At 41.9% G+C, this 15,736-nt stretch overlaps 1 protein-coding gene across 1 annotated transcript in view; it reads left to right on the top strand.

Annotated features, from left to right (window-relative positions):
- The window catches only part of NKAIN2 (sodium/potassium transporting ATPase interacting 2), a 298,231-nt gene that overhangs the window by 273,903 nt on the left and 8,592 nt on the right, over positions 1–15,736 (top strand). The window contains exon 5 of the mRNA XM_035900700.1: positions 5,786–5,846. Within this exon, the coding sequence (XP_035756593.1) occupies positions 5,786–5,846 (61 nt within the window). The remainder of the gene's footprint in view (positions 1–5,785; positions 5,847–15,736) is intronic.

The raw sequence follows: 15,736 nt of genomic DNA on the forward strand, positions 1-15,736 counted from the left end.
CATTTCAGACTAAAGCATTCTAGCTGGTCTTCATGGTGATCTTCAAATGCTTATACAAAAAGGAAATCTCCAGAAAATTGAATAGTCCACTGAGAAATAAAGAAAGACTTTATGTTAAGCACCTTCTAGACAGCTGATATAAAAAACATTACAATGCACTAGTTGAAATAAATGCAGTTTTTATCACACTTCTATTTTCCAATGTGTTTAGATTTATCTGTCTTTATGATTCATGTTTTTACTGTGCCTGCTGCAAAAAAATCATAAAGGTCTGGGGCAGCTTTCAGCTTAAGAAAAGAAAGAAAAAGAATTTGACAACTACATAGGCTAAGGAATTATGGTGGTTTTTTGCTTTAATTCTAAATTTCATGGTTGTCCACTAGGTAGTGGACTGGACATAGTAACTTAACACTGGCTTTTTTAATAATTACTTTATTGCACAGAATAAAGCTACTTGGCCATACTAAGGAATTATTCTTTTCAGACAGCACACAGATAGTTAATTCTGTAAAATAATGACCGCAAGGCCACACAGTCTGCATTCCCCATCAGGAATCTGCTCTGTTATCAATAGTTTTCCAACGCTCGTTTTATGATGAAAGATAGTTAAACTTGGAAGCATGACAGAGTCCTCATAGTGGTAAATATAAGCACAAATAAAAGCGTACCTCAACAGAGTAGTTTCCATGGAACATAGCTTGAGTTTTATATTAAACTCTAGCAATGATGTTCACTCACCAATACCACACTGCTGCAGGCAGTGAAATCGTGCTTGAAAGGGATTTTGCAAGGGGCAGCTTTAGAACCCCCATGACACTGACTTAATTCTACAGATATTGAGAGAAAGGTCTCTGTCTCACCTTTTCTGCTAAATGATGAGTATGATTTTTCTGAGAATCAATACACTGGAAGCTTTCTAGCTAGTAATTCTCCAGTTCTTCAGTTGCTCATAATGTACATATATATATCGAGCCTCCAAAAATCCATTTTAAAGAAAACACTGTTCCTTAAATGCACAGCATTACAGAGGCTGTATATGTGAAGCCCCTGTAAGCTTGAGAAATATGATTAAATTGCACATGGGTAGACATGTAGCATCACAGCTTTGCCATATAAAGCTCGCAGGGACAAAATTAACTTCCATGTAATTCTGTATTATTATTGCTTGAACTAGCCCATCTTTTTTTTTGCTAGGATCTTAAAACCGCAGTGCTTGTAGAATCCTGTAAAAACTTAGTAATGAAGAATAAACACACCAGCCTCAGCATTATCTGTTTCAGAAGGTGCTTTAACATCTTCCCATAGGAAAAAAAACCAATGGTTTTGTGCTTTTTAAGTCCATTTCTCCTGACTAAGACCATTTATAGAATCAAACACTCTCATTCAGTGAAGCCACAACCATGTGCTGTTTCAGTAGCCCTTAACTAATTCATTTTCATCTTGAGCCTTCTCCTCATCACCTTAACCCACTCAGATCTTACCCACTTCTAGTTTTTGTTTCTTCCTTGCTGTCATTCTTTTGTTTCAGGAGTCTGGCTTAATAAAGATAACTCCTAATAATTATCTATATAGATATTGCTTTAAAAGAGGGAAAGGTGGGGGCCTTGACCAAGAATGATGGGTTTTTCGTATAATAGCTTTTTTCCCAAATCTGGTTCTATTTGCAGTGTATGAAAACATTCATCTCCATAAAAGAAGGGAGAAAAAAATAGCAAGACGGGATTTTGATCAATACTGATTCTGATTAAGCTTGATCACAGCACTTGACATTTTGAGCAAGCCTGGAAGTGCACTCACAGACAACTCAGGATCTGAGAGTTCCTAGCAGTGTAACAGGACACTGGTGACTTGGGTAGGGAATATTCAGTCAACTTTTTTTTTTTTGCCTTCTATGGCTATAATAAGGCAATAAGATGCATTAACATAATTCCATAATTAATCTCACTGCCAAACCTTCAGTAGTGCTGTTATACTGCTGATTTATTTTAGGCTTTTGTTTGTCTTCATTTTTAACTTGGCAGAAGGAATGATGGTTTTATCAAGTTGTTTATAGATGAAAAAAAAACTTTAAAAAAATTAAAACCTGTTTGAGATCATTGTATATAAAAATGGTCATCAGATGCCATCAAAGTAACACCCAGGGAGCCGGTACAGGGATGGGCAATGTGTCACTTTTAGAAAGAGTGGTGTTCATTTATGCTCTCATATGGACATATCAGGGAAAGTCGTAAAGAGCAGATTTTTTTCAAGCTGCAGAAAATGAGGCTCATAAAAACATGCATTCACTAATCACTGTATGTATAAATGAGCAGGAGTGTTGTTAATGGTTCCTTCTCCTCCGGAGGCCCATACTACAGCACTGAAATGTGAATGGGACAGATGTAGACACCTAATCTGGATAGGTCTGGGATCTACAGGGTTTATAAAAGGTCTGGGATGCTACAGGGTTTATAAAAGAAAGCTCAGTTAATTACAAAAAAAAAGGGGGGGGAGGGGAGGATGCAAGTAAACAAGAGTTTCTAAGCTAGCTTTCCTAGCTTTAAACTGATTTTCTGAGACAGTCAGGATCCTTCTCTTCTTTATCTCTGAGGACTCATTCCTTTCCTTGTCACATAAGACAAAAATCTTTCTGGATCAGGAAGACTCTGCTCTGTGTAATTCTCATGCTGCACTCAGCACTGCTGTGTTTGAGGGCTTCCCAGGAATATATTAAGCAATGTGACTAACCTCTATCATTTGGGTTTGGGTTTTTTTTCCTCTCATCTTCTTTCCCAGGAGAAGCGTGCTCAGCAGAGTGTTTTGCTTGGAATTTGTTTTATTTATTTTGCGCTGTGCATAGGTACGTTGCAGTGTGTTTTTCTTAGAGAAACAAGGTCAAAGCAATGCATCTTGCGCTATAACAAAGGTGGTACATTTTGCGAGAGCCTTTCATCCATGGGAGAATTCATTAACTAACATTAATTAGCTGACTGGTCCCAAAGAAAGCTCTGCTACATGCATAGATGAGTTGCACCCTTCTTACAGGAAGACTGAGTCCAGCAGGGAGGAAGTAGGTTCCTGGTCTCCAACCCAGAGGTCTCTGTAGTCACCATGGGCTTGGGCCATTGAGCATCCTCGAAGTAAAAAAATGACACTCAGGTCCGAGTGCGTGCCCTCTGCTTCTGATGCAATTAGAAGACAAGTCTTGAATATCTGTCACTGGATCAGAACTGATAAATTGCTTGTTTAAAAAGAAGAGAAAAACCGAAAAAAACTAATGTGATGTTCAAATTAAAACAAAATTATTATGTGTACCAAACAAAGGGTTGGATAAATGTCGGAGAAGGGGAGGCTTATTTTATGAACTCTGATTATCTCATGGGAAACAAACTTCCATTTGTATTTAGAACAGAACAATTTCTATCTTTAAGGCACTCTTTTAATCAGCAACCTCATCTGATGAAATGCTGTAGGATTTACTTATATATCAAAGGAGTTCCCTAGACATTTAAGGGATGCAACTGAATACAATTAAAAGATCAGTTGTAAGCACAGTTTGCCATACAGTTTGTTTCCTGTGCTTTCTGAGAGAAGCTTAGTTAATAGCAAGTGAACTTGTGGTGTTTTAGCAGATAGTAAAGTATTGAACTGTATTACAAGAAAAGCTTTACCATTGCGGTCGCCTACTAGAGATGCAACTATTCAGCTCTCTTGGATCTGATGGTCTGTAAAAAGAGAACAGAGAAACTATTATAGCCAAGGTTCACATTCCAAGAATGGAATCATTTATGAACAACCTTTCTGGGCCTAATTCGTTGCTGAATTAAACCTCATGTAATGTCACTGAAGTCAATGGTGTTATACAGGGCATAAGTCAGCGGAGCAAATTAGCCCTCTGTCTTGAAAAAGCTGAATGCCACTGTTCTTGGTACAGTGTGTTCTTTGTGTCCAGTGGTGAATATTTCATCCTTCCCAGGTGTAAAATCTTCCCAGCAGCACTGTAAGGCAGATTTATAATAAATGACAAAATTAATGATTTAGGTCTGTTGTAATGCAGCTTCTGGGCTCCCAACAGGAATCTATGCTGGCTGCAGTGTGATCTCCAAATCAAGTCTTGATCTCTTCAGAAAAGTCTTGGAGCTGTCCTTTTTTTTTCCTTTATCCGTCTCTCACCCATACAGATGTTAGAAGCTAGCATTCATAGGTATGGACAGCTTTCTACATAGAAAACCGAGAGAAATACCAGGAATATCTGTGTCAGAGCTGGACTAAATTAGGCATGGTCGCTGCCTCAGGTATGAAGGCACTAGGAAACAGAATGGATTTGTTTGCATTTCATTTATACAGGTAATATTAAGGGCTCTAAGAACCCACAATATTGCAGTGATTGTAGGTGTGCCTTGGATTAATGAAAAAAAAAGATCCACTTGCACTAATCAGCATTCATAGCGATACATGGTCTTCTCTCAGATTTCACCCTTCCTGCTGTCTGACCCACTGATTACTTTGTCTGAAATTAAGAACATCATCTCCCTCAGCTGGAGATTTTGGGTTTTGCACCACGCACACAGAGAGCTCAGTCCTGGCTGGAGCCTTTAGGCATTTTTATTATCCATATAAAGAACTAATTCCCAAAGTCTACAGTTGGGTTTGCAGCTCACAAAAAGTTCTCTGTGAGGTGACCTGTACAGAGTAACACATTTTGATGGCATGGCTCACTCTTCACTACAAAGAGGTCAAACAACCTGAATTCTTGATGTCCTACCATGCAAACTTCAGTGATGAGGTAAAGGATGAAAAATAATTTGTTGTCATTCAGTAGAGAAAACTCTCCAGACTTACGTGCAAGGGAAGCCATGTAAAGCCTGCAACACGTGGCACATGTTGCTGCTCCGGTATTTGTTCTGTTGCTTCTGGTGTAACTTCTCAGCGATGACAGAACTTGGTAGAAGGACTAGCAGAGCACTCACATGATACTTGGCCTGTGGCATGTGTGATATCAGTTATTTATTCCCTTCTTTATTTTTTCAGGTGATAATGTAACAGAATTAATCTGCCGTGGCATGCAAGAACCACTACAGATTTTCGTTTTCTTTAAATCCTATTGCTTCTGTTTACAACTTACTTCTGAGCATGCTCTGAGGAGAGGAATGAAGGGAATGAGATATGAATTTGCCAGCTGCAGCATGAGACACTGATGTAAACACATCCAGACCTATCCAAAGTGCTAGATATGTCTTGAGGCTTGAGGCTATTGCAGATACGGGAACAAGTCCCACTAATCCACGGCCCTCATTTCAAGTGATGAAATATCACTATAAAGCTGGGTTACAAGTGCACTGAATTCATCCTTGGTTTATCTGGCAAGGTTTTGCTAAAAACACAGAGTTCTACAAGAGGGTCGGGTTTTGTTGGATAACAAATTTGATTTTGACAGAAATATTTACATTTTCAGCGGCTGAACATCCATCCACCCAACCACCCATTTGGTTTTCTGGTTTTTAATAATTAAAAAGAAGCCATTTCTGTAATGGAAAAAAAAAACTGTCAATTTTTGGAAGTTTTATTGAAGGGTGTGTTTTTCAAGAAAAATTCAAAATCTCCCTGACTATTTCCAAAATAATCACAAAAAATAAAGTGCACTTACTATTAGAATTACCAAACTGTTGTAAAGAATTATCATTACCTTATCAAAGATAGTCTGGTGAATTTTGTTATTTCTGTTTCTGTTGTTTCTTTTCGAAAAGCAACTCTTGTTCTTCTGTTGTATTTGCTTTACATCTAACAGTATTACATTTTGTTTCAGCTGGCGGGCTTCATCTATGCCTGTTATGTTGTGAAATGTATTACTGAAGAAGAGGACAGCTGTAAGTACTAAAGCTTTATTACATTCAAAATGAATTCTTGGGTTTTTAATCCCCCCTCCACTCTGCTGGCTCTTGCCGACTTCAACCTGAATGCCTTATTACACTGTAGCCAGAACACGATCTCCATCCATCCTTCTTGATCTAAAATTTGCAAATGCCTGAAAGACAAAGGGGTCGTGAAATGCAGCTTAAAAAATACATACTCATTTCTCCTGAAAAGATCATTGCAATTTTTTTTTCCTCAGAGCTTAACTAAAGAAAAAAAACAATAAAAAGCAAAAATCCCAACTGGCAAACAAAGTTTTTTTTTGTTTGGTTTGGGTTTTTTTCTTACTCCAGACTGTTCTTAGCTATCTATGGTTCTATGATCTTCACAATAATTGGTTACCACTGAGGGCATAGCTCTTCTGTGTTGACTTCTGTCTTGGCTTGTAAAAGCACTTCTGACAAAAAAAAAAAATAGCTTTAGATCATTGCAGGACCTTCATTTATGAGAGGTGAAACTGTGGAGCTCCTCTTTGTTCCTGCTGCTCCCAGGGTACAATTGCAAGGAGCGAAATGATTTCATATAGATGTATGTTTGTGTTTCTTCTGCTTATTTATATCAATAGAAGCCTGTTGAGCAGAATTTGCTCTTATTACATGCTACGGAGTCAAGCCATTTCATTTTTTCTCTACTCTAACCTTGATTTTTTAAAAAAGGCCACTGCAGCATTTCAGTACATCTTGGGATTCATACTAAAGCACTTTCGAAACAAGTATCAGAACTGCATGTAACTTTGATAAAATATACATGAATCCTAGAGAGAGCTCTGCAACAGGAAGCTAAAGGGGTTTTATTTGATTGAGAGCACTGCTAGGGCTGGTGGGGGTTCCTTTTGTGTTCTCCTGCGTGGAAAATCGCTGCAACCCTATCATCTATTGGCGATACAGTGCCACTGTGAGACGTCAAGGGGAGATTTAGTGCCAAAATCAAACCACGCTTCAGAGGGCTTTCCGACTACGTTCGCTTCAGTTGTCTTTGTGTTTCTGTGGAGGCAAGGGAGGCATGGGAGTAAAAGGAGTTTGGGACAGGCATGTGGAGCAGGGGTATGGCACAAATAGGCTTTGTCTTTTTAGGGAAAGCCCCAGTCATATGTCCTTTCTCCTACATTCCCATTAAGTGCATTCACTATCCACAGAGCTGGAGGAGAGTGATTCCTTGCCCTCCAAAATGAAAGCCCGTTTAATACTATTCTGCCCTCTCTTCTAAGTGCTTAAATCTTTTTTTTTTTTTTCACTATTCTGTAGCGCTTTAGGGCATGATATAAGTAAAAAGCGAGGAAGGGACTTGTGACTTGGCTCACCAAACAAGAGCAGAAGTCGGAGCACGTTTGAGAGATTTCTCCCGCGGTCTGTAAAGCAGCGTTCCTGGCAGCGAAGTGCCGGGGCCAATATGGTATTGTTTTCTGCTCACTGTGGCAGAAGCTCCCTGTTGTTCAGAAGCCACAGATTATCATGCTTCTTTGAACCTTTTCTTCCCGTCATCTGGCCTATTGTGAGCCTTTTATTACTTTGCTAGCACACCTCAGCCAGGCCTCCTCTTGTAACCAAAGACCCACCTTACCCATCTGTGAGCATCTCTCTGAAGCACTGGGGCAAATCCCCACCCAGCGCAATGAAACCAGCACAAGCTCAGGTGCCACAGCTTCACCTCTGGGGTGAGGTCTGGAAGCATGGCTGGAAAAAAAAGAGAAAAAGCGAACTTCTGTGGGTGAGTCATCCCAACACTGCAATAATGCTCAGATCAGATTTGGTCCCTCAAGGTATCATAAAATTAAAGCGGCTTTAATTTCTACCGAGAGGCTGCATGTAGAGAGAGTAAGAATGATTCTAGTTCTCTCTTTGCTCAGACATCCACTGGGACACGTGCCGAGTGCTCTCTGTGACAGCCAGGGGCTGCAGTCCGTACAGATATCCTCTGCTCAGGTTTAATTTTAGATTCTTTTATTTCCATCCAGATATGTTTTCTCACCTTTTCCCTCCCTTTTGGAAACACGTCTATCTATCATGCTCCTCTGAGAAGTAATGTATCCCTTATAGATGCCATGTTATTTAGTATTTATATTGCCAAGGAAGATGCCTAAATGTTACCTCCTCAGTACGTCCACAGATGGGATTATCTCATGTAGACTGAGTGAGTGTGAAGGGGAAAAGCTTTCACAAGTGGAATATGTCCCAGAGCCATTGCTAGAGCTTTCTGCATATGTCAGTCTTTGGTCTGAGGTCCCTTCAGATCCCCTAGCTGTGTTTCTCTTCCCATGGTCTCTTCTTCCACCTTTTCAGTTCCTCACCCCTGCATGCTGCTATGGAGCAAGGTCTGTGGCATAGAGGGATGAAGACACCCCTCCTGCCCATGGTGTACTCCCTTTCCCAGACTTTCTGAACATCTAGAATAGCAGAAGAAAGCTTTACTGTGCTGCCCACCAACCCCTGCCTAGCATTACTACCTGGTAAGGGGTGAGGCTGGGATTGTGCTTGCTCACAGTTTGGCAGCTGGTGTTCCCTCCGTGTGCTAAAGAAGTGTCAGCTTTGAAAGATCCTCTGGTAAAACCAGTCACCACAAAGCAACTCTCCCACACCACTGCCCTGCTTTCCCAGCTTCTGAAGTGGTCAGCGATGAACAGGGGGACACTGCTGTCTCCTTATCCACTTCCATATTCACAGATATCACAGGAGAAATCGGTATCCCTGGTTTTCAGGACCACCCATGCCTGTGAAAATGGGATGCCTCACTGCCAATCACTAAGGATTGTAAGGATAATCGTATTGAGTCACACCAAAGGGGCTTTTATCTCCAAGTCTGATGAATCAGAGCCAATAGAAAAAGCCTTTCTGATGAGACAGAGCCGACAGAAAAAGCCTTTTGCATCTCACGATGGACATGGTGAACACCCATGCACTCAATTCCATTTCTTCTGCTTTGTTAGTGGGCCACAGGAGCAACAGCAGTCCAGAAGGGGAGCGAAAGAGGCAGAAACACCAAGCCTGGCAGGAGCAGGCAGCAAGGCACGAGACTAGAGAAAAAGTCATCCAAGAGCCAGGCAGGGGCACGTTCCAGATTTTAACCGAAGTAACATATCAACACTGCTCCAGAGCAGAGAAGGTGCCTCATCTTCTGTTGGCACAGAGCCTCAGCTGTAGAAATACAATCAAGTTGCTCTTAAGCTGCTTCAGCTGAATTAGCTTTGCTCTCAGAGTAATTGGAACAAGCTGAAAGAATTACTATTGCTCCATTCTTTATGTAGATTTTAGTAAGAGAACAAATGAGCGAGGGTAGAATTAAGCAAACATTTCACTAAGATTAACCTGCTCTAACCTCACTAAAGGATTAGGAACGGAACAATACAGTGATGAAATCAAGGTCAGAACTAGGGCTGAATCAGCAAGTCTAGAGGTTTTAATTACTCACACATCAAATAAATCCAGCAGCAGGCCCCCTAAATCAAAGCACAAGTCCACACTACCTTTCATGAGAACAATCTGCTTTGGGCTAATTCTGCATCAAGGATTAAAGAGGAAGCTGCTTTCCCTCCTGGTACAGTCCCAAGCCATGCGCTAACGCTGGGTGCATCGGAGCCAAATTGCAACACCCATCTCCAAGGGTCGGACAAGAGTGGCTTTTCCCCAGCTACTTCTCCTCTCGGTGGTTTGTCACTCCCAAAGGTCCCTTCTGCATGGTGTTCCCTGTGGCTGTGTAGGGAGGAACCCTGAGGCTTGGAGTGCCTCGGGTCTCCATCTGGGAAAGACGAGGCAGGATGGGTGCCCAGCAGGGCTGCTGCCGACTCGACGTGCTCCTCTTCGCTATTGCCACTGGTATGCCTAAGCCATTGCCATTCTTACCTCATTAGCATTATTAGCTGTGGCAATTAAAAATAAAGCATGAAAATGTCAGCAATGATCATTACTTGGAGGCATTCAATGGCTGTAAACTTATTGGATCTCCTCATTTGTTTTCTAAAATTGTATTAGGCCTGCATTTTTCAAAGGCTGCACATTATTTTTAACAACATCGAAATGTTTGTTTAATGTGCATTTCCTCACTAGCAATTTGGCTCCCTGCTATAAGCTGTTACTGCCTTACTAAAAGAAAATTCAGTGTATTTCTGAAAATGTCATTAAATATACAGATATTTTGTGGAAAACCCTGGAACGTAAGCAATAAAGCAGCATCCTCCTGGGGCTTTTTGTCTGTAAGCAATTAAAAAAGAAGCCTGGGTTACTGAGGGGGGAATTCTGCACTCGCAGGTTCTGTTGAGGGAAAGGGGACTGGCTTCATGTTAGAGGGACAGCTTTGGCTGGGAGGGAACACCAGCCTAGAGAAAATCACCAATTCAGTCTGTGTCCCATGGTGAAATCCTAATCCAGAAGGCTCCCTTGCAGACCCAGACAGTGAGAAGAAACAGCATTTACCTAGCATAACACAATGGTGAGGCAATCAGAGAATAAATACGGCCTGTCTGACTGTTCCCTGAGTGCCACGAGGTACAACCTTTGCACTATCTCACGCTAGCAGGGATCCAACTTGCACATCCACTATCTTCTTTTCTCTTGGCATTGTTTCCAGGTAAATTGCAAAGCAAAAGAAATTGCAAGTAGGTTAAATAGATTTTTGCTGTGTATTCCCTTGAGCCCAGCTTTTGGGGATGTCTGGCACAGAAGTAAAGCTCTAGATAACCCTTTAAAATTGTTTCACAGCCCCCATAAAAGCTTGAATTCAAGATTCTATTCAAATTACTGAAAATGTTCGGGAAGACAATACCCCGGATAGGGGATATCTGCTGGTGACCAATACAGCATAGCAATTTTTGTGCCAATAAACTCAGTGCCAAACAACAATCCACTCTGGGATCCTAGGCCTGACCTGGGAAGTACAAAGGTGATGACAAAGATTTTCTTTTAAAAGACAATATTAAATTCATTAGTTGGGAGATGTGGAATTTTGACAAACATATGGGATAGGTAGAAAAGCCTTTTATTTTTAGCTCTGTTACAGGCTGCCTTCTACCTCTGTACAGGTTATTTAACCCCTCCATACTTCTGTTTCCTATATTTAAAATGGGAACTAATGTCAGGGACAAACTCACAGACGTGTTGCTTCATAACTTTGAGCTTCTGGGATGAAAGGTGCTATTGAAGTGCAGAATATGCTCAGGTATCACTTTATTTCTGTGCCAAATGCTTTTCACAATCTGCTTAGCAAGACATTACAGAGAAATAATACCTCGGCTTCCATCCCTGCTTAAAAATCTCTAAAACAAAGACAAAGAGAAACTGGTAGCAAATGTTCGGCTATTAATTCTGCTTCTTGATTTGCCTTCCCATTTTCTGGTGAATATGGCTGTAAATTCTGAGGCTGCTGGGACAAGATAGGAAGGAAACAGAAACTAAGGCTGAGGGAGATGGCTGAAGACGACTGCAACTTTCTGCATCAAGGCTGAGCTTGAATGCACCTCTGGAGGGTACTGTCCTGGGCAGCCTTGGCAGGTCTCTTCCCATCCAGCCGAAAGGTGACCACCACAGTGGTCGCTCAGTGCAGTGTAAGCTGCAGCCCTACCAAGGCGGTGTTACCTGTTACACTTGTGTAACACAACACAAGACAGGAGGTAGCCAGCTCTATCCAGCCCAATGGCTGATATCCAGCAATGAAGAGCATCCGATGCTTACTTCCGTATCTATTTGCCATATAAGAACACAGCAAGTTTGTGGTTCCTCAGAAGTCCTGACCATAATTTGCAGTTCAGGGACTTCCTTAGCCAGGAACGGTCCCGTCATATTTCATTGCCCACAATGATTTTTTCTTTCTGAAAGTGTTCTCCTATGCCTGAACTAAGAGCATTTTTATCAAACACAGCCTCCCAAGAGAAGGAGTTCCAGCGCCTCAGCTGTACATTTTGTTAGTTTTGCACCTACCATTTGTGCAATGTTCCCTGAATCTTTCTCTGGAAAACAGTGGTCATTCCATCTTCACCTTTTCCATCATCACCTTTTCCATGCTGCCACAGGTTTTATAGACAGCCGTTAACTGCCTCCCTCAGCCTGTGTGGTAATATTACAGAACTTGTGATCGGTTTTTGGTAGGTGGGAGGGGGTCTCTGCATCTTCAAACCCTCTACATCATCCAAATAATAAAAGTGGAATCTGTCATAAAGGAATAGCGGTATCATGGGGAGAAACACATTTGCACTTTTGAGCCCCTCACTGATGCCACAGAAAGTCAAGGATGGTTTCCATAGCACATACCTACAGCCACACATGATCAGGTCTGCAGTTTAAAGTAACAACGAAGATTTCCACCACAGTCATCGGAGGCAGGGATGTAACTCCAAAGAGCAATTTGCCCTGCTTGTGGTAGACACCTCTCTCACAACAGGGTGAATCACTGGTCTGACTTGTTTGCTTAATGCTAAGGACAGCCTAGGCAGAGGGAATATAGGAGCAAATAGGCGTAGGAATAAATACAAGCCAATATTAAAACATAATTTTTCTCCAACCGTTGAACAGGTCATTCATGAATGAGAATTCAATGAACAGGCTACAAAAGCTGAAGCTACAGCTTGGTTTTGCTCAGCTGCACTCTCCATTTTGCAGCCTGTGGCTAAATTAGAAGCTTTTTCCATTTACTTGTTTCATTTAGTGTGGTGACTGCTACGTGAACTAAGTAAACCCAAGGGAGGGAAATGGGATGCCTTCGGCTGTCAGGATGCTGATGGAATCGTGGAGGGAGAGGAGTTTTCGAAATCCCATGGTACTGCCTCATGCTTGTCATCCTAAAGAGAGCTGTCTTGGAGAGCCGTGGTGCCACCAGGAACACTTAAGAAATTCCCCGAGATGCCTGTACAGCATCAACCTTTTGCACATATCAATGGCTGGTTCCCGTGTCGTTATTTCCAGTCGTGTCCTGTCTTGGAGGGGACCTCTCACAGAACAGAAGGCTGGCGTTGAGCATCTCATTCTCACTGGCACAGAGCACAGGCACTCCGCAGCCCACAAGGCACGGTCGCTGGTGAGAAAGCACAGGCTGAAAAGGTCTGAGCTGCAGAGTGCGAGGCTAAAGCACAGGGGGGGAAGCCTATGGCGGGAAGATATGACAACTGAAACTGGCTGCGTTTGAGATGCAAATGGACCTGAGCGGTCCGAGGTGTCACAGGGCTTGGCAGACGTTACACAGCCCAGTCTGTGATCATTTGGCACGGCACTGCAGAGAGAGAAACAAACTTAAAGCTCAGAGGAGGTGCAGTTTGTTTAAATAATAGCAAGTAATTAGTCTGAAGACAAAATCAGTGATGGCATTTTATAATTACAATTAATTTAAAGGTTAATTTCCTTTGGTGCTAAAATCTTATTTAAAACATTTACCAGGAAAGGAAATTAGGATGTTACTATCTAGATGCACAGAATGCTTCTGGGAATCCATGCCTATTATCACTAGAAAATTAGGTTAGACTCAAAGTGGGAATTTCAATTCATTTTAGTGTATAATAGATGGTGGTCAGGGCCTTGAGTCAGAGGGGTTGCTTAGGGTAGACTGTACGATTTGCATTTTCTTTGTTTGTGGGATTAATTGCAAATGTTTCCAACAAAAGGGCTGGGTTTATACATGAACAAGCTTGACATGAAAAGAAAATTGGTTATGGATTGCTGCCTTCGTAACTAATGAAGTTGATGTTCAAGGAATCCCTAGGAGACAGGGCTGTGGTATGAGGCAAATATATAAATAAAATCACATGGGGGAAAATGGTGGTGTTTCTGGCTCCATCTATGATGATTTTTTGTCTCCCTCACTGCCTTCCCTGCCACTCCCCTTGCATCCATCACCACCTCCTGTGGTGATTGTCAACCACAAGTTTAAAAAATGTCTAAATAACATAATGTAGAGCTTGAAGGAAGTAACATTTCCATTCCAGCAGCTCATCACAATGGGATACTGCTTAATAAAATCAATGCATTGTAACAGCTAGGGGGATATACTTACCTTGCATTATTTTTTTTTTAACTATTCACCACCCATGTTTTATCTTTTCAAGAAAGACAAACTGCAGAAGTATTGGAAAAGATCCTCACATGTGAAAAGGGAATGAAGAGTTAACGTCTCTTTTACAATGAAAGATACATTTCTTATCAAACCATTTTGAAAATATTACTTGTCTTGTCATGAATTAGTTGTTTCAGGAGAAGAACACAAAGAAGTCCAGATCACGAAAAAATGTCCCACGCGGTTGCATCAAACTGGTAGCAGAAATGCTGTATTAACTAGTGACAGTTCTGACAACAAAAGCCACAGATGATTTGAAGAGATGCTCAGGTTGCTGCCACAGCTGACTAGGACATAGTTTTCCCGGCCATGGAAATGCTTTGACATTTAAAAATAAACAAAACTCATATTCAAAATCAGGAAAAATCAGCAAAATCTGAGACTCTCCACAAGCTGAAAATCGCATGGAAAATGGTTTCAGGCAGACTGTCATGTTTGGTTTCGATACTGGGGAAAGACTTCATTCTGGTGTGAGTTATTTATTGCTACATTGTGCTGAATGTGGAGGGCAGGCTTTGGAGGCTGGCCCTCCTGCTCTGTGCCTCCTTCGCCCTGACGGAGGGAGGGCAGCTCGACACCCTTGAGCGCAGGCGATGAGGAGCCTGCAGGCAGCCATGCGGGGCTGCAAGCCCCCTTCTTCACCCCAGTTTCCCAGCCTCTGAGGGTGGCTCGTTGCCTCCTCGGGCAGATTCCTTCAGAGCAGGTCCTGGCCAACCAAGCTCAGTCTGGACTGAAGGACAGCAACATCTCAAGAGAGGAATGGTGATAAACTGCTGTGGGTGGGCTAGACTCATTAACCATTTCATGTGGCCCTGAAAAGGACACGTGCTCACAGCCTCTTAGTAGTGTCTTCCCCACTGAGACAGCCAACGTGAGCTCCTCGCAGTTCCCTACGTGCCTGGGACAATGGCTTTGTACTAAATTATTTTTATCACTGTGCTTTCTGTTAAAGTTTTCCTTATTACTTTTCCTTTTAAATACCTAAATAGGTCCTCATTAGCATTGGATTGTTAACTTTCATAGATTTGGGCCTTAATTCTCCACTTTGTTGCACCTACTAATGACTCTTATTCTAATTTATTACTGTGGTGGTCACACTTGGAGGCCACTGCCCCAGGCATTTTCTTTTTCCTCCTTTTTTCCTCTCTTTATTGTTTGCCCCTAGCAATGATCTGGCTAAGAACATTTTTTCCTAATGATTCATTTGATAACTTCTATGATAATTCAGTCCACCCCACATCTTCTTTCTTAGAATGATTTGTCAATCAAAAACTATTTCAGGGCTGTATTTTTTTGCTCAGTATTCAAGCATGAAAATGTGAAAGCGAATGGCTATTTTCCAGCAGTGTCCAGGTCTGTCCACTTTAGAAAAAAAAAGTTGTTCTTCAGACTATTAGTGTTCTTATAGCTGAGTGGAGGTCTTTTACAGACTCTTTACTGAGGATGGGACAGGCCCCACTGCAAGCTTGGACAAGCTTTGCAAAGTTTTGCAGGGATGAAGCAGCAGTTGCACCTGACTGCAACACTATTTCCAGGTCTATAAGCTCGACGGGTGGCTTGCTGCATTTCTCAGATATAAAAGCCAGCACTGACCATTTCAGTCCTGTATTTCTCATTGCTGCAGCTATACTCCAGCCATTTGCTCCTGGGCTCTGGCTCTTGTCCTTGCCTGCCCTATGGTCCCTGTTTCTGCCTTCAGCTGCCAAAGCTTAGCTCATGCCTCCCAGCCCTTGCTTGGTTACTCCAGGCTGCTTTCATCATGTCTCCTTTCTGCTCAGCCATGACCCTGGTTCCCACCTCCCAGACACGGCTCCTG

This window comes from Egretta garzetta, unplaced genomic scaffold (assembly GCF_000687185.1).
Source record: "Egretta garzetta isolate BGI_Z169 unplaced genomic scaffold, ASM68718v1 scaffold18, whole genome shotgun sequence".
Classification (NCBI taxonomy): Eukaryota; Metazoa; Chordata; class Aves; order Pelecaniformes; family Ardeidae; genus Egretta; species Egretta garzetta.